This window comes from Seriola dumerili, unplaced genomic scaffold, assembly GCF_002260705.1.
Source record: "Seriola dumerili isolate Sdu_G_001 unplaced genomic scaffold, Sdu_1.0 BDQW01000230.1, whole genome shotgun sequence".
NCBI lineage: Eukaryota > Metazoa > Chordata > Actinopteri > Carangiformes > Carangidae > Seriola > Seriola dumerili.
In genome coordinates, this window is record NW_019174485.1 from 524,622 (window position 1) to 543,166 (window position 18,545).

General features: G+C 42.1%; 1 protein-coding gene across 1 annotated transcript; it reads right to left on the bottom strand.

The window, feature by feature from the left end:
- Nucleotides 1-90: 90 nt before the first annotated feature.
- Nucleotides 91-18,140, bottom strand: marf1 (meiosis regulator and mRNA stability factor 1). The gene is made up of 27 exons (XM_022755488.1): nucleotides 18,096-18,140; nucleotides 17,339-17,549; nucleotides 14,230-15,126; nucleotides 13,873-14,035; nucleotides 13,437-13,651; nucleotides 12,880-12,997; nucleotides 12,616-12,788; nucleotides 11,783-12,301; nucleotides 10,397-10,551; nucleotides 9,449-9,610; nucleotides 9,144-9,330; nucleotides 8,793-8,971; nucleotides 8,555-8,635; nucleotides 8,178-8,417; nucleotides 7,922-8,041; nucleotides 7,620-7,801; nucleotides 7,236-7,456; nucleotides 6,955-7,097; nucleotides 6,692-6,825; nucleotides 6,349-6,551; nucleotides 5,753-5,980; nucleotides 4,858-5,097; nucleotides 4,473-4,724; nucleotides 4,229-4,289; nucleotides 4,029-4,130; nucleotides 3,579-3,746; nucleotides 91-3,116 (listed from the first exon to the last, which is right to left on the bottom strand). The coding sequence occupies exons 2-27, from the start codon at nucleotides 17,492-17,494 to the stop codon at nucleotides 2,902-2,904; spliced, it is 5,514 nt and encodes a 1,837-aa protein (XP_022611209.1). The 5' UTR covers nucleotides 17,495-17,549; nucleotides 18,096-18,140; the 3' UTR covers nucleotides 91-2,901.
- Nucleotides 18,141-18,545: the final 405 nt, after the last annotated feature.

Genomic DNA, 18,545 nt, shown 5'->3' on the forward strand with positions numbered 1-18,545 from the left:
AGGAACATGCTGGGTTTCCTGTGATTCCTTAAAAAAAAAAACAACAAAAAAACAAAAAAAAAACAAACAGAGACGAGGCAGACGTGATGCTTGTGAAATTTATTAAACGGAAATCTTTTTGGTCCCTTCAACAATGTTAGACTGTTACAACGACTTCTGGTGTGGTGAGGCAATAATACAATCTCAGTGTGTGTGTGTGGGGGGGAGACATCAGTGAGTCAACTGTTGAGCACGTAAACAAAATATTATCACAAGGCAGGAGATTTAAAGACACTGCAGTGAGGACTAAAGGAAGTTCCTTGAAATTATTCTTTAACAGTAGATTGCAGGACTGCAGAAGCGTCATGCAATGCAAAAACTGAATAAGTAAGACAGAGTGACATACAGAACAAACAAAGAGGCCAAGACAAATATTTTTTCAACCTTGCTCCAAACACTAAAAATAATTTCACATATATTTCATGAACCAAAACTATGCAGAAGTGCATATTTTGACAGGTACAATAGCTTCTCACTGATGTAACCAAATGTCGAGAGAAGGCTTAACCAGGGAAGTTAAATATACATGCGAGTTAGTTGTCACTGCGGTACTCTGGGGAGTGCTACGGTTTGCTCACGTACACAAAAAGTAATGCATCCCTACCACAAAATTTAAATCTAGGCATTTCTTGTGAGCATTTTCTATCAGCGATTCTAAATAATTATTCTGAACTGCTCATTCCTACATCAAAGAGGTTTCCAGACAGCCAGTAAAACATTGTAGAAGAGGCGAGCCATAACAGCCCTATTTAAAAACATTTAGATTGGTGTTTCAGACATTTTGATGCGTTGGCAGGTGGAACGTCCCAGCATTAAAAAGGCACCGAGTCAAAATCAAGTCTGACAAAGAAAACTCATGGTATAACACTGCTAAACAATGATACTGCACAGAAACTGATTAAATGGGCTTTTACCCATTCTTTGAACTGCGGCACACTTGGGTTGTGCTAAACTTCAGGGACAGCGACATTAGTTGGTGGCAATTGAGCAGCCAGCAGCCTTGTAAACACTTGAGACTGAGGAAAACGGAGAAAACCAACACACATCAGCAAGTAAAAACTTCTCTACGTGGGATGTTAGGGATGGGGGGGGGGGGCGTACGATGGCAATTCCTTTGGCACCGCGGCAAATACAAGCCATTGTAAAAGCCGTGCAGATTCCAGAGAGCCGCAGAGGGTCCTCTGTGTGTACGTCAGACTGTTCAGGAGGCTACTTAGAGCCGCCATGCTGCTCCACAAACCGCCGATCGCCTCCTGTCCCATCTCTTCTCCCTAAAACTCACAACCATTCGCCTTGTCATTAAAAATCAAAAACTCAGGAGTGCTCACTGCTCCCCTCGAACTCATCAACTCAGACGGTGTGGACACCACCACTGATACAGTGCCTGCCAGCAACAAGGTTGACTCAAAAAAAAACCTTGCGCATTTCTCTGGCAACTGCAAGAGTGACGCCAACTCTTAAGATCCTTAAAACATGGTGGAAATAAAAGACTGATCTTAAAGAATGTCTTGCGATCATCTGTTCCCGTCTGCTCCTCCTGGGCTTACACCATGCATAAACTCATTTATGCACACCATTCACATTTCACACCACCTACTCCAGTGTAAACCACAAACAGACAAAATATAGCTAAGAGAACACAAACACCACTGGCTGCTGGCTGAAGACTAACAATCAAAGTATATGTCAGTTCCTGCTGCCTGAGCACACACCTGGCTGGAGTTTTAAAGAGCCACCTTTTCTCTTTCAGGCCTTCATTAGTGGCTTCGGAGAGACAAGCCAAAAACTTTGCTATAAATTAAGTCAAAATACTACAAGAATAAAAATTCCTGAGAGCAGTGTTTGTCGCAACATCAAAACCTTTCGATCCAAACTTTAACTGTTCAAAGGCTGTTAGCTTCTATTAAAGAAGACATAATCTGAACAGTTAACACTGTGGTTTCTCTCCAGTTCCATCACTGAATTGCCACCAAATACACCACACATTTAGGCCAAACTCCTCCACAGACTACAAAATACTCTGCATTATATAAAAGGAACTGAAAATACTGTCCTTAGGCTGCTTTACAACAGAGACAAAAGATGAGAATATACCTCAAAGAGAAGCGACCTCTTCAGAAATCCACAGAGAAGACTAAAAGAATTAATCAGTCAGGGGCTTATCAGCCAGTTTGGTTGACATGTCTATGGTTACCTACAAAGTAAAATCTCCAAAATTTGAAATTAGTTCAAAAATGAGTTAATGTCATAAATGAAATCTTCTATTTTTGGGAATCCAGCGAAGTAATTTCTCAATATGGTTCATGAACAAAACATCAACAAATCTTCAGTTATTTATGTGGGTAGCTAAAATTTTTTTTGAATTCCATATAGAAAACCTCATCCCTGGCATTTCTCCCATTGTTAATTTATACTCTAAACAGTGACAACTAACTCAATGTCATTAATTATCTGTAAGCTAACATGCCTTTCGTCACAACGTGACTCTAAACTGAAGATGCACATTTGTGGGATTGTAAATTAACTTCTGTCGGGATGAAATCAAACAGTTATGGTAGATGAATTTGGCAAATTAAAGAATTGCAGAAAATCTGCAAGAAGAAAAATCATAGCTTGGTGAGCATCACTGGAAGAACACACTGAAATAAGCAAAGAGTAACAAAGATGGCGGATGAACAACAAAGAAGAAAGCAGAAGAATGCAACAGCCTGTCTGGATGTAGAGGGGACAACACCAATGCTCTTCTGGGGTTAATTCCTGTACTGTGTTTAGTGTAGCCGGTCAACTCTTCCATTTAGAGTTACACTATGTGTGAACTAGTATTGCTTTGTGTGCATGAGACTGGATGTGTATGTGTGAGGATCAGAGGCCTGCTGTGAATGAGAAGTTGGCAGCTAGCTTGATTCTGCTGCGTGTAGCTCTTCTGCTGGGACTGTCCATAGACAAGGGGGTCTTCATGTTGGGGGCGGTTGGAAGTTTGGTGACTGCAGAGTTCTCTGTGCTGCCAGGCTGCTCAGATGGATCAGATGTGCTGTCAGTGACTGCAGCAGCTGCCACCTCAAGTTCGTCACACTCGTCTGAAATCACACAAGTACAGACTGAGCTTACGCCTCATGAAAGACAAGAAAGGTGCAAATAGATAGATGTGTCATGTACTCATTAAAATGTATTTTTGTTCTAGCTTGCAGCATCATTTCTTGCTCTTTACTTGTCATCCTTTTTGAAAACCAGATGCCACTAACACACACATCTGTGCCAAGGCACAAGGAAATCTTCAAAAATTTTTTTATTTTATTTATTTTTTAAATAAAATCACCATCTGGATCATCATCAACATACACAGACAGCCTGACTGGCTGAGGGGGCTCACAATTTTGTGAGATTACTGTTCGGGCTTCAAACAAAAACATACAAGACAACAACAAAAAAAATATCAATATCATAGTCAGAGTGACTCTGATTGCTGGTAAAAACAAAATCTACTCAATCTGCAATAGTGCAACAACTACTATTAATTGATATACAACAGTAAAACTGACCTGTTGGTGGTGGCGTTCTCTCCTCAAAGCGAATCAGGTCCGCCTGCTGGAGGAGAACGGGGTCGGGGTGAAGCTGAGGCGATGGTAAGCAGGATGGTACAGGACCACACAGCAGGTCCACTGGGGACGTCAGACACAGCAGCTCAGACTCTGCAGCTTCATCGCCTCCTGGCAGGTAAAACAAAGATCTGGACTCAATTTCACTGATATTTTAACTGAAAAAGATTTACTGACAGCAGATCTGCTTTTCTAGATGTTGAAGCATAAAAGAACAGGTACAACAGATAAATACAAATGTCAGCTTTTACTGCAGAAACAAATGATGGCAGTACAGGCAAACACAACATAAAAATGTTCCCTTGTACTTCCATAACACTACACAACTACTTCACTACATTTCTTATGTGAATAAACCAAGTCTTGACTAGTCTATATAAAGACTTGCGTTACCTGGACTCTGGGCTCCAGATGTGTTGCTAACGGGGCTGCCTCTCGGGCTTTCTGTATTCTCTTCTGGCTGGGGGCTGTTGGGGACTGAAGAGCTTGTCCTTGCTAAACTCAACACACATACAGACACAGCCATATCATGAAAATCACTTCCTTGACTTGAATTTAACTAATGGAATGAGAAAGAGACACATCAACTTTACCTTTCATATCGTTCTTCAAAACGATAATCCTCTTGTGACCATGTCCTTTGATCCACACCACCTGATGATGACAAGCCCCAAAACAATCAGAGACAAAATTTACAGAAATGAGAAACTATGTGAACTGTACAAGATTACAAGCACTACTATCTCATTAAAAAAGGTCCTTATCTGTGGACAGGCACCAAGAACATGTTCAGAACTAGATTACTATGATCAAAGTATCTACTGAAATTATTCCCACCTGTGGGATGGCGCTGAGCAGCTCATCAGTACTGGCGTATCCGTAGGAACGTGGCTCAAGGCTGCAGCCTGTGAATTTTTTGTAAGCTCCCTGGAACTCAGTCAGAAAGAGCTGGTTGTAATGGTAGGTGTGGAGCAGGGCACGTATGTTACGGGCAAACTGGTAAAGCCTGGTCAGCCTCACCCACTCCTCACCATGATCAGTGGCAGTGTTGCCAGTTTTACAGTCTTCATCAATCTCCTCATAGTATAGCTGTTAAAGAAGAAAAACCACAGCACTGTCAGTTGTGCCTGTGGAAATAATGTCACAGACTGAGAATACTGTGAATGTAAAGCTTCCTTAAAAAGAGTTTGTAGGACGAAGGTAAAAACACAACTTTACTCACCTCCACAAGGTAGGGCAGACTCTTGAGTAACTCACTGAGGGAGAGGAACCCATATTCACATGGGTTGAGCGGGGCTCCGTGGACAGTCAGGTAATGATGGCTTAGCTCTTCCACCTTCAGACCCTTGGTGACCTGCTCCTCTTCCTGGGACATGAGCAGAGCCAGTAGTTGGGATGTCAGCGAGCGCAGAGACTTCCTGTTGATAAGCTGTACTTCCCGTCCCTCCAAGCCATCCACCACCTTGAAAATGGAAAGAAAGCGGTGTTTGTTTATTGGTATTTAACTACTGTATAGTAGAGAACACTGGTCTTACTAAGTGAGAACATTTCTGTGATTTTCCCACACACATTAATCAGCATTAATACGCCTAATAGTGATGCTGAATGTGCAACGTAAACTGAGAGACTAGTTGGTGTTGATTCAACTGCTTGATCATACTGGAGACTGTAATTTGTATAATACAATTTAACAGCACCACAGACTTCATTCTTCATAACTATCAGTTGAAATACCTCTCTAAAATGGTCTCAACAGAAGCCGACCATCATCATCACTTTCATGAAGGGAGGGTTTATTGTAGTTTCAGTAAAATGCACCTAATAAATGGTCAACTGACTGTAATTTATAATGAAACAAAAATTTAACGACTCTTGTTGCATCAAAAAGAATATTGACTTTATGAAGTATGCATGACTACAGTTTTATATAAATTGACTTTGCAAACATAATTTCAGTTTGATTTTTGATATTTTGTGAAACTAAGAAACAGTAATGGATTAATTCTAAATAAAAAAATAAATTCTAATGTTTTATCCATTAAATGAACTAACTAAATAAAAAAATTAAAAAAAAACGAACAAAATAAAAAACTAAAATCCTTCAAGGTGTTCTTTACCTTGACAACATGGCAGAGTTTGGTCAGCAGAGCTGGCAGGGAGCTGGCATCATAGTCCTGCAGGCGTAGACCGTAACCAAAGGTCTTGCTGTACTCTGTGAGCAGCTGGCAGACAGGAAGGCTGGAGTTTTTCTGAGCCCGCAGCAGCTTGACCAGCTGAGCCGCCAAGGCCTTGATACGCTCCACCTCTGTCAGAGTCAACACTTTCTCCTCACCACACTCCAACACCTGACACAGGTAGGGAACATTACATGTAAATTTGCTTTCAGAAATGATGGAATTGAAGAGGAATTTGTAAATTTTAAGCACAGAGCAGATATTAAACTGGAGAAAAAGTTTATATGACAAAGAACAAAAAAAGGTAAGAACAGCATGATCTGGCCCAGTGAGAATTGCCACATTCCTCTTGGCTACACCACATGGTGGGGCCATTGTTACACACCAGATTTGCTTGTATACTCTCACCTCAGTATACTCTTGTGCCTTAGATTATTTACTGCCCATCTACACAAAATGAGCCATCAAAACTTTCTTATATTGAGAGGTCAAGAAGCACAGGACATTATATTGTATACTAATACACACATTTTACTCACCATCAGTACGTCAGGGATCGCCTCAAAGAGTTCCATAAGCTTGGTGAAGCCATAGTAGCTGAGCTTGCACTGACGACCAAAGTGATGGTGATAGGTGGGGATGAACTTACTGAAGGGCATTCGACAGTGAGGCTGGTGACGAAGCAGGTCCACCACTTCCTTTGCAAACTGCTTGGTACGCTCCATTTCCTCCACGGTACGCTCTGAAGGCAAATAAATAAGGGAAAAAACATTTGTTTAGATTTCTTCATGCTGCTGACGTTTTCGTCTTAGATTATCCTCATAACATTTTACAATACACAAATGTATTTTCATTTTATATTTTTGTAATTGTTGTAATAACCTCTTTTGGGAACAGAGATGACCGTGTCCGTGGTGTGGTGTGTTATGGTAATAGTGGTTTCAGGGATCTCAGTCATGAGGTCCATCAGGTCACATATGCCATAGTCAATAACCCTCCAGTCTCTGGAGAAGCACCTGAAACACAGGGTAGAGAATACATTATGCACAACCATGACAGTGATGATCCAAACTCTTTTTAGACCTCTACAAAACACAAAGACAATGTGAAAGCATCATCTACAGCTCCAAGCAATGTTGACTGACCAATGGTACGCCTGCATGAAGTCCTTGATGGCCACTTGTTTGCTGGCTTGGAATTTGAGCAGTTTGAGCAGGTCTTGGGTGAAGCGCTTCACTTGAGCACGATGTGTCAGGGTCAGTAAACGCTTGGTACCCATGCCCAAGATCTGTAGGTAAAGAATATTTAAATCAAAAAATGCAGTATGACAAATAAAAAAAAATAAATAAAAAAAGTACAATTAGGACTGGTAAAAAAAATAAAAAAAATATTATAAATCATGCATGATCCTCATTATTCTCACTACCTGCAGAACGTGTGGCACAGCCTCCAGCAGCTCCAACAGTTTGGAGTAGCCATAGTCAGAGACACGGCACTGTTTGGCAAAGTGATGGTGGTATGAGGGTATGAACTTGCTGATGGGCATGATGCAAGAAGGCTGACTCTTCAACAGGTCAATAATCTCTCGGCTGAACTGAATGAGCTGAGGGTTGCCCACTGGACTTTTGCAGCGCTGAATCCATGGCTCTACATTTTAAAACAAAAAAAAGAAAGAAAAAAAGAAAAAGAAAAAAGAAAAACCTTATAAAATGTGTGAAATATGTAATATGTATATCATAGATAGACTGAACTATGTAGCAAAAATTTCAACAACCTAACACAAAATTGTGAAATTTGTAAGTGTTCCTACCAGTTTGGTTTGGTGCTGGTGGTTTGTTGTGGATCCACTTAATGACTTTAAAGCCATTCTGAGCTGTGACTATTGTGATACTAGGGACACAGGTAATGAGGTGCTCCAGGGGAACACCACCCTCCAATGTCTCATTGCCCAGCTGCAGTGGGCTGAATTTTGCTGCATAGCAGTCTGGAAAACTAAATGGAAAATATACATTATTGATTGTATTTATATTGTGCGTAAACATGTTGTTTGACATAAAAAAAGAAAGAAAAAAAAAAAAAAACTTGTGCATGGATTTAAGAGCTGGTTGTCACCTGAGTAGTGGAAGGGTTCCCTCATGTGACTGCAACAGACTGTGGACCTCAGAGGCTAAGGTGCTCAGAGACATCACAACAAATGGGATTTTATAGGAGTCAGGGTCAAAGTCAGCCTCACTACAAAAAGACAGAGAAGACAAACTATCAGTGATGGAAACAGGTTTGACAGTCAATTGAAGTTGTATAGTTTAGCTAACGGTGCCTAACATTGACCCTATCACGTGCATTTTGTAGGTGATTTGAACTTGAGTACCTGAAGTCCTGCTGTGCATAGTGTTGTCTGCAGACAGGTTCATGGTACTCCAGCTCCTCAAACACTACGGGGCTACCACTAGCAGAAGAGGAGCCTTCCTGGGACTGGGAAGATCCCAGTGGACTCTGGCGGATTTGGCTGCTGGGCAGAAGGCACACAAGCCTTGAGCCCCCCTGTTCCCGCACGGCCACCACCTCTGGTAGTCTGTAAAGATCCCCAACCACCAGCTTACGGCAATACCTGGGGAGGGGATAAAAAAGCATATACTTTGGCAGCACAGACTTCTTTGTAATGCATACTGTATTTTGGAATTGCCATACTCCAAGTGTATTAGAAAAGTTGGAAGGCTTTAAGTTGACAACCAGTTAGTTACTTACTTTTTCTCATAGATCTCTGTGAACTTGAACAGGGGAAGACAATTGGCAGGGGCATCCTGAAGAATGCTGATGATCTCTGTGCTGTATAATGACAGAGCTGAAATTTACCATCAAAATCCAAACCAGCCGAAGAGAAAATGTATTAATAAATCTGAAAATGTCTTCATGTCAGAGAATCAAAGCAAGCTGTGACCATCATATTAACCAAGCCACCAGTGTAACTCAACACAAACTGTACCTGAGCATGACAAGAGATTTGCTGCTGCCACCAGTGACCAGAGACACCTGAATGCGCTTGCTCCCAATCTTGTAACGGTGCAGGCCACTGACAGCGCTGATAGCGTGCTGTAGGGACAACATCTGAACTGTGGCCTTCAGCTGATAGTCAGTGTGGGGGCTAAGCTCCACAGCTTTCACCTAGACAAAACAATACCAGGGAAATGTTTTGAGACAGCAGTTAATCTGATTTCAAACAGAATATCTGACACAATTATTTTAAAAAGGAAACATTACTGAGAGACTTTGTTCTTTTAGACTCAGCATTTTGTCAAAGAAGATAAAGGCATAACTTCACTGGAACAGGGCTTACCCGCCCGTATCGAGAGAAGGTGTCCTGCAGTGTTTGCTGCAGATCCTTGCGCGACATTCTATAGTCCAGGTTGCCCACCTGGACCTCGGTCCCCTCTGAGAACGGCTCAGGTGGACCTTCAGGACAGGGGCTGCGAGGGGCAGCAAGAACAGGTGAGGAGCGGCTGGACAGGCAGGGGGACACACTCCTATTGTTGGAGAAGGAGAATATTGCATCTAATATCAGGAAGATCTGTACATTTAATATTATGAGGCTTTATATGCTCTAAGCCAACAAACATGAATGAATTAAACAGAATATGCGACCTGGAGGACCAGGAGCCCTGGGAGAGGACAAGAGGACTGAAGCTCCTATGCAGGTTCAGCTTGCTGAAGGCTGAGGGTGTGCTAATCTGGAATTCCCCTGAGCTCCTGTCACCTTGTTCTACAGGGGATTCAGTCAAGCTGCGAGGATTGGAGCCCTCTCTTCTACATGGAAAGATGAAAAAAAATGAAAAGGACACATAAGGGCAGTAATGTGCAGTGCTTCCAAATGCTTTGTTGCACTGTTGCTGGTCAGTATGGTCATGAAAAAAGTGTATGAAGCCAATTATCAAAAGGAGTTTTTTAAACTTGTTATAAGATCCCATTCATCTCAGGCTACATCCACATTAATACGTTTTGGTTTTCAAAACGCATCACTTTAGCTAAGTTAACGTGTGCCGTCCAAACTACTCCAGAGTTTTCGAGCCCCTAATACAGAGACTTTTGGAAATGCTGGCCCTGTTTTGGTTTGAAAACTCAAGGGTTGCATTGTAGTGTGGATGGATTGGGCGGCGGGGGGGGGGGAGAGACCTTAGGAAACGATGACATAGACACCCATGTTTGCTCCCTGATTGGGTCTAATCAGCCTCAACTACCAGTGGTGACAGCAACATGGATAACAAAATACAAGCATTACTGATCTTGTTGTCTTTCTGTTGTGCAATTAAATTCTGCATTTTAACCCTACAACTTCCTTTGCTGCTCCTTGTTCATAACATTGCATTCTGCAATTAACCAACTGCAGAATAGACAATCTGCTTTCTGTTTACACTGGCATGCGCATGCCCAGTGTATGTCAATAGTCATGTGATATGCGTGTTCAGGTGTGTCAGTAAGGAGATAATTTGTAATATGGAGCCAAAACAGTTGGATGGAGATCATTTGTTTTAAAACCAAAAAGTATAAGTGTGGATGTAGCCTCAGAATAAAGTCCCCTTCCCCTGCGTGTACCTCCGCCTGTACATGGATTCTCCAGTGAGGCCAGGTTTGGACAGCTGATCCATGGCCCCGGTCTCACCATTACTGTGGGGGGAAGAGGAAGCAGCACGCCCTTTATCCAGTTGGTGGAAGCCCATTCTGGACTTGCCCTCGAAACTACCCAGCTCCTAGATCAGACAGATGGCAAATATTGAGAAACATTGACTGGTTGGATTCTGCTGATGTGTGTGTAAATGCATGTGTATGTGGGATGGTGAAGAGATTAGTTAAAATTGTTAGTGCATATGAAAACAAGCTCAATAGAAATAGTTATAGAAAAGCACAATATGATGTTCTATGGTTTAACTATGGGTGCACATTTAAACAAACACCAGCTGATTGTTATTCATTTTGTAAATCTTAGTTCTGTCGAAGGTATTACTTGCGAGTACTTTACTTACAGAATTTGCTGAACTTGAATGTACTGTATTAGACACAATGTGCTCTGCTCTGATTAAACAGGACTATGACAAGAATGCTGCGAGGCTCAAGGCCAAGCTGACAGCCAACAGGATTGCCATTGTGACAGCTTCAGAAACCTTGTCATCATGCTGTAGCTAACAAGTACTGTACTTCAGGCAGCAAGCACACAGCCATGAGAGTGTGCCTATAAATGTGTTTGAAAATCATGAACCAGGTCTATAACAGAAATGTTACTGCAGTTCTGATTGTGCACCGTTTGTGTTATTAGTCATATGGACCTCTATCTGTACAGAAATCTGTAAGTTACTTTAATATTCCTAGTGTTTTCATCTCTTCCTTCGATTTAAGTGCCAAATGATATTGGACAAACTTCAAATTGAATTTTCTCTTTACTGTAGACTTTAGTCTAACTTTACAGTAATCCATTTATGGGTCATTTTCTCCAGTCTGTCGCACTGGTCTGTCAGATTACAATCAAGCGACAAAAAGCCAAGTCATTCCAGCCAGCAGGTCAGTTTTTCATAATGAATAACTGCACGGAACAAGATCAGCCACAGATACATAGTGGCATGGAGCAAACTTTGGACAGAACATTGAAACTGGCTACTCACATGCAGCAGTACATCAGCACTGATATACTGGACAAAACACAGTCAGAAAAAGGCATAAAAGCTAAGGGCTAATTCATGCGTTAGTATGATGAATGACCAATGAACATGCAGGACAACGGGACACATGAAGCACTGCCAACAACATACATGCTACATGCTAGCAAAGGCGGACAAATGAAGCAAGCAGCTACAAGCCGTTAGTGTCAAAGCAGCAATCAGAAGGACACTGGGGAGGGGAAAAGCTACTGCGATTTACAAAGCAGCCCACACAAGGATAGAGGGCAATGGAGGTTAAGGGGAAGCAGGCACTGATGAGAGTGCTGACCTGACGGGGCTTGGCTGGAGCACCACCGGGAGGCCCACTGCACCCCCTCCTGGGGCTGTAGGGCCTTTCAGGCACTGGGCCAGGGGTGTGGCACGGGCGGGTTGCTCGCCGTGGCCTCCTGGGTGACCTGGGCTTCTCCAGGGGCAGAAAAGAGAAGGAGGATATAGATGGGGGAGGGGCGAACACTGAATCCTGGGTTTGATAGGGTTGGGGCAGAGCCTGAAGCAAGTGATGGGGCTGAGATTGAATCTCAGGCTCAAGACTTGCATCGTCTCTGGGCCGTGGGGAGAAGGAGAGGCTGATTCGGCGGCCATACACATCCTCATTTTCCATTCGCTTGCGGGCACGCGCAGCTGCCTCAGGGCTGCCAAAGCGGAGGACTGCTGTGCCCTGGGACATGCCCAGCACCTTGCCACCACAGTTGTCAGACAGGCGGCGGAGCCTGAGCTTCACAGCGTTCCGCAGGCTCTTGTCACAGTTGACAGGGAGGTTGTGCACATAGAGGAGGTTGAAACTGGGCTGAAGGAGGGGAGGAAGAGACAGCGCGCCTGTCTGGTTTGTATTTAGACTTTTATTAAAAAAAAAAAAAAAAGCAGTAGTCTTCCTGACTGAATGGCTGAGAGTGCTATAGATTAGGAAAAATGGTAATGACCCCTAAAAGAAAATTCAACATAATCAAATTCACATTCCAAGTGCCTCACTCTCTGCCCTCTTGAACCACCCTAAAATGAGATTCTGCTCGATTACTTTTGCCAGCATGAACTTACCTTATTTAATACAGATTATGATCAAAAAGTATTTTTAAGTCTGACAGAAGCATTTTTGAGGCCTACCTGTGCTTTGACAAGCATTCGTGGTGGCAAATCAGCGGTGATCTCCTGAAAGGCCACGTGGCGATGGGCGTGCTGCAGAAGGGCTGAAGATGTATGGTTGCCATGCACCAGGATTACCTGGAAACCATGGCGATGACGCAGGTCACTCAACTCACTTGCAAAGTTCACATCAGCTGTTACAAAGAAAAGATGACACTTGTTAAGGCAAAGTCCTCTGTGGTAGCAAGACTGCAGCCGATTAATGTGAATCTGAGCTGAACTCACAGGACACTAGTACAACAGTTGCAGGGGCAGTGTGGGTCTCAGCGAAGCGTCGCAGGCTCTGGCGAAGTTTGTCATCCGCAGCATTCTTGGCTGTGGCGTTGATATGTGCAACAGTAACCTGAAAAGTCAAAATTATGTTATGTAAAAGTATGCTTTTTTGGTGATAATTAACATTAACGTGCAACATAATTTTATGAGCTTAACTTGAACATGTAACTTTAGTGACAGTGTTAAGTAGTAAGTGGTAATTTCATTGTATTTTTCTGAAAGCTTTAACATGCAGCATCAAATTTGGTGCAAAATGAAATGGAATAATATGGAAGAGTATGAAAATGCCTCAGGTCAGTTAAGTCTATTATTCAACAATCATCTTAAATGGAAAATGTACTCCTGTTTTGACCCTAGTACTCCATCTGTGCCTAACATAAAACTGTAGCTCAGTGGTAGGGAACTCTCCAATCAGGGTGTTAATGACACTCATTTGTATTAGTGCAACCATGAAAATGTTTCACCAATATTAGTTTTTTTTAATGATAATAATAATACATTTTTGGTACCTGGCAGTTGTTAAGCTCCTGGATGACAGCTTTACTCTCCTTGCTGATGTCACAGACACAAATGAATTCTGCCTCCCGATGACCCTGGAAGAAACGGCTGCGAATACGCTGGACCACAGCTCCAGCAGAGCGTCCACTGGGAACACTGCAGTTCTCAATGTCCCAGAAGACACCAACTGGAGGGATGTTCTCAGGACCACTATTCTCTGGTGAACCTGACACACAGTAAACAAGCATTCTAAAACAGTTTTTTTTTTATTTTTAAAAAAAGGTAACATAACAGATTCAAATGAATTAATTATGTCATTGTTGTTGCAGTTCATTTGGATGGAAGAACATTTCATATTCAAATCACACTAATTCCATAGAGCCTGCTGTTTCAAACAGTCCAACCATATAAGCAATGATTCAAAATTGTATTGTAGAGCCCACTAACCATACTTCTGGCCAATCTTGCCAAGGCTGGTTGATGGCATGAGCATCATGCTATCAGAGGAGGTGCCACAGCCATTGCAAATCGGGATAGGGATAGGAGCAGTCTGGGGAGCAGGAACATTGGGCCATATCTTGTCTGACTCTGATGCCAGACCATTCATTGGCTGCAAATAGTCACATATGAATACAACTGTCAGGGAAATCAGAAATAACACTGACATCAACTAATAATATGCAAATGTTTTTTGTAAGAACACAAATACAAAACCCCAGTCTGGGTTTACTTGACTGGGGTCATCCATGCATGTAACAGTTACCTAAATAATAAGCCACAGGGCACAAAGAGAACTCTACCAACCTTCAAAAAGCACTCTTGGCAGTAGTGCGCCCCCTTCACACAAACCGTGCGTTCTACATTAAGGTGCATAGGATTAGAGCAGAAGTGTGCTGAGGTGGTTGTAGTAGTGATGGTGGTGGAGGTTGGGTGGTCACCGAGTGTGCTTCTCTGGGATCTTCTGGCTGATGGGCTGCAGTCCACACCACAGGTGTAGTAGCCAGAAGAGGCCAGGCAAGAGCCATGCAACGAAACAGGTAGAGTGGAAACAGAGGGGAGAGAGGAAGCTAAAGGAGCTGAGGAGGGAAAAAAGCTGGGTTGACTGCATGGAAGAGGTGCAGCTGGGTAGGTGTGGAGAAGTCCTGAGCAGCAGGGGAGGTAGGGGTGTGATGAAACAGGCTGAGAGGTAGCAACAGAAGAGGGCAGTTGAGGTTTGTAGCCAAGACTGAGCAAAGGATCAAGAGTTTCACCTTCTCTTCCACAGCTCAAGTTATTTTTATACTGATGAACAGATGAGGTTACAGAGCAAGGCCCAGACCTGCTAATACCGCTGTTGCTGATGGGTGCTCCCACAGAGCCTGGGGCAATATAGAGTGACACAACACCAGCAATGCTGCTACTGCTACCAACAACACCTCCACCACCCAATAAGCCATAGCCGTCTGTGCTGCAGTAGTCACAATGAGTGCAAATGCTTACTTTAGGGGTTGCCCCCTCTAGTTGCTGATGTGGTGGCTGTTGTTGGTGGGAGCCTTGTGTAAGCTGAGGTGGAGGAGGTAAGCGGGGATGAGGCAAAGGGAGAGGGGCCAGAGAAAAGGGCTGGGATGGTTGGGAGGAGGACGTATGGTGTGGTGGAGGAGGAGGAGGAGGAGGGACATCTTTCAATTCCAGCACAGGCTTTCTGCTCTCCATGTAATTTTTCTGGAAAATAAAAAAAGGACATGACCTCTCATAAATTCTGTGGATTATTTTGGTTGGTGTCGAAACAAGTTTATGTGAAATAAGATAAAATATACAGCACCCTCACAGTAGGGGATAACTGCCCTGCCCACCAGTGTGGTCATGCAAGGGGCAGGACCAAATTCCAATGCTCTCCAACCCTCAACAGAGCTGTGTCATCACTATCAATTGGCTGAACATGCCATCCTTACACAGGTGACCAGAGAGAAGGCACCATTATTGAAATTCTCAGTGTTCAGCTTTTAGTCATTTTGTAGCTCCTATGTACAAGTTGCTGAGGTTCAGAGTTTACTTTTTAAATTCCTTTTACCTAACAGACAATCTCAGTGTTTTCTGATCCACCAAAATATGGACATTTTTTGTGCTTTGGCACCAGGTAAGTTATAAATTTTGCAAGAAAGATGTAATAGAAGTAGATGTGGTCACAGTGAACTGGTTAGGCAAAGAGGTGCAAACCTCAAACCCATATCAATACAAGGAAACACCTTTTACTTTGCTGTTCTGTCACACAGTAAACTGTTATTGTTATGTCTGCACAGCAAGCTCTGATCACAGTTGTTCAACTACATGGAAATTCCCCATGAGAAGAGTTTAAAAAGATGATGCATTTACACAGATAATTGTTTATTGCAAATACAGTTTCCTTTATTCTGTAATGTAAAAACATTTAAAAATCAGAAAAGGAGAATAATCTAAGAACAAGAGCTGTCTGAACCATCACGCATCTGACTACATGTCTGTGTACAGTCTATGCTTTAAGTTATTTGGACTGCATACAGATATATTGGGAAGAAAAAGTAAGTGAACCCTTTCAAACTACCTCCATTTATGTAAACAATTTGTCCTCCAATATGGTCAGATCTTGATCTAAATTATAATTATGAACAATCAATCTATTTTAACTAATAAAATACAAATCATTGCATTGTTCTTGTTCATACTGAAATCATCAAACATTCACAGTGTAGGCTGGAAAAAGTATGTGAACCCCACAGCTAATGGCAATAACAAAAGCTAACTGGAGTCAAGAGTTTGAAGATGTGGGTTAGAGCTAATTTGTCTTAAAACATAAAAAAATACTCAAGCATTCACGAGAAACGTCTGCTGACGTGAAGCATGCCTTGCAAAAGAATAATCTCAAGACTTTAGATCAAGAATAGTTGATTTGCATAAAGCTGAAAGTGTTTCAAAGTCATCTCAAAGAGTTTAGATATTCATCAGTCCACAGTCAGACAAACTGTCTATAAAATGGAGATGATTTAGTACTGTGGCTACTCTCTCTAGAAGTGGACGTACAGCTGAGATGACTCCAAAGGCCCAACACAGAATGCTTAAGATAAGAAAGAACCTCAGAGTAACAGCTAAAGGCTTAAAGTAATCATAGGAGCTGTTTATCATCTCTCAACATTGTTCCTTCATGAACTGAAAAAACTAAGGCTTAATTGTTTGACAAGAACATGTAGCACTATGTAAAATGTGTAAAAGGGCCGTATGAATATGAAAACATCATCCCAGAAGTGAAGCTAGGTAAGGGGGACATCATAATTTGGGGCTGCTTTTCTTCCTCTGGGCCTTGACATCTCACCTTCATCAAGGGAAAAATTAACTTCCAAGTTTATCGAGGTATCTTACAGGATAATGTCAAGGTTTGCTTAAGCTCCATAGAAGTTGGGTGATACATCAGGACAATGACCCTAAACATCAAAGTAAACCTACTATAGAATGACTTCACCTTTTGGGGTGGCCCAGTCAGAGCCAGGCGCTTAATCCAACAGAGATGCTGACCTGAAAAGACATGCTCATACCAGACATCCCTGAATATAGCTGAGCTGAAGCAGCTCTATATGGATAAATGGTCCAAAGTTCCTTGTGCACGTCTGACTAGCAGCTATCGTAAGTGGTTGCTTGAGGTTATTGGTGCCAAAGGAAGTTTGACAAGTTATTAAATCCAAGAGTTGACCTACTTTTTCCACCAACACGGTGAATAATTAATGGGTGTGTTCAAAAAAAGAGACAAAATATCAAAGTTGTCTGTGTGATATTAGCTTAGACACCGTTTGTCTACACCTGTTACTTAGATGAAAATCGGTTCACATCTTATAACCAATCAATGCAAAAAAACAGGTTATTCCAAAGGGTTCACATACTTTTTCTTGCCACTGTAATTACCTACTTCTTTATCTGTATGATGAGGGGTGGTTGTCTCAGTGGTGGAGAAGCAGTCTTTGAGTTTCCATAGCAGGGTTGAGGCCTCTGTTTTGGGGTGACTGAGCCATGGGAAGGGACTAGCGCTGCATATGGATCTCTCCTTTCCCAGTCCTTCCATCATACAACCCAGAGAGATCTTTCACCATACTTTCATCTCTCTTCTCTCTCATTCTTTCCTAGTCAGATGAAACGAAAGTTAACCGTTGGCGAGGTCATTAGTTCACAATGAAGTGAAACACATGTTTAAAGTCCTTACTGACTCATCTATTACAGCAACGGTCTGGTCGTGAAAATGCGTTTAATTCAACACAGCTTCGTGAAAAAAAATCAATAAAGGGGACAAACCTGTGTACATAACGTTTACAAACTTGGCAAGTCTGGACTGTTCATGTGAGGCTAACAAACGCCGCAGTTATGTTTTACTAAAGCGAACCAACAAGCAGCTAGCTTACCGTCGTCTCTCTACGTGTATGAACCATTGTTTATGGCGGAATACTCGCTTATTCAACTAGCTTTATGCTACAACTGAAATTAGCCAATTTAACGTCAACTGTTTGGCTGGAGCTAGCGTTACATTTAAGCTAACAACAGGAACCATTAACGTTACATAGCTTGTTTAGCAGACACATAGCTGCCCCTACATGCTGCCGTTCATTGTCTTTAGGTAACAAAAAACTTTTCGGTAATAGCGGACAAAATTTCCTGAGCTGTTATTTAGATACCTGAGAAGGTCTCGTCTTTCACATCTTCCTCAAAGGACTGTTCCGTTCCCCTCTGTCTGTCTCCCTGGAAACCTGCACCTTTTTGTAACATAAGTCTGCCAGAAAGCGAGCACGGTTGTCGCAAATGTTATTGTTACATCTATTGAAAGATAAACGGGACCTGCATGCTGAATAATCTGTTATTTACAAAAAGATGTATTTTTTTTATTTAGAGCTGCAATATACTAAAAAACATCTATTTGATCAATTTAAAGTTTGTAATAATCATTTTGAGTGCATACATTTGGTACATTGAATTTGCAGTTTATAATTTTGCATTTGATCAATAATATATCTATGACAATATGTTTATTTAACCTCTAGATATGTGTCCCAAGAAATGATCATTGGACCTTTTCCATGATGTGAATTGTTTTCAGATGGACGCACCTTTCCAGGTTAAAATGACAA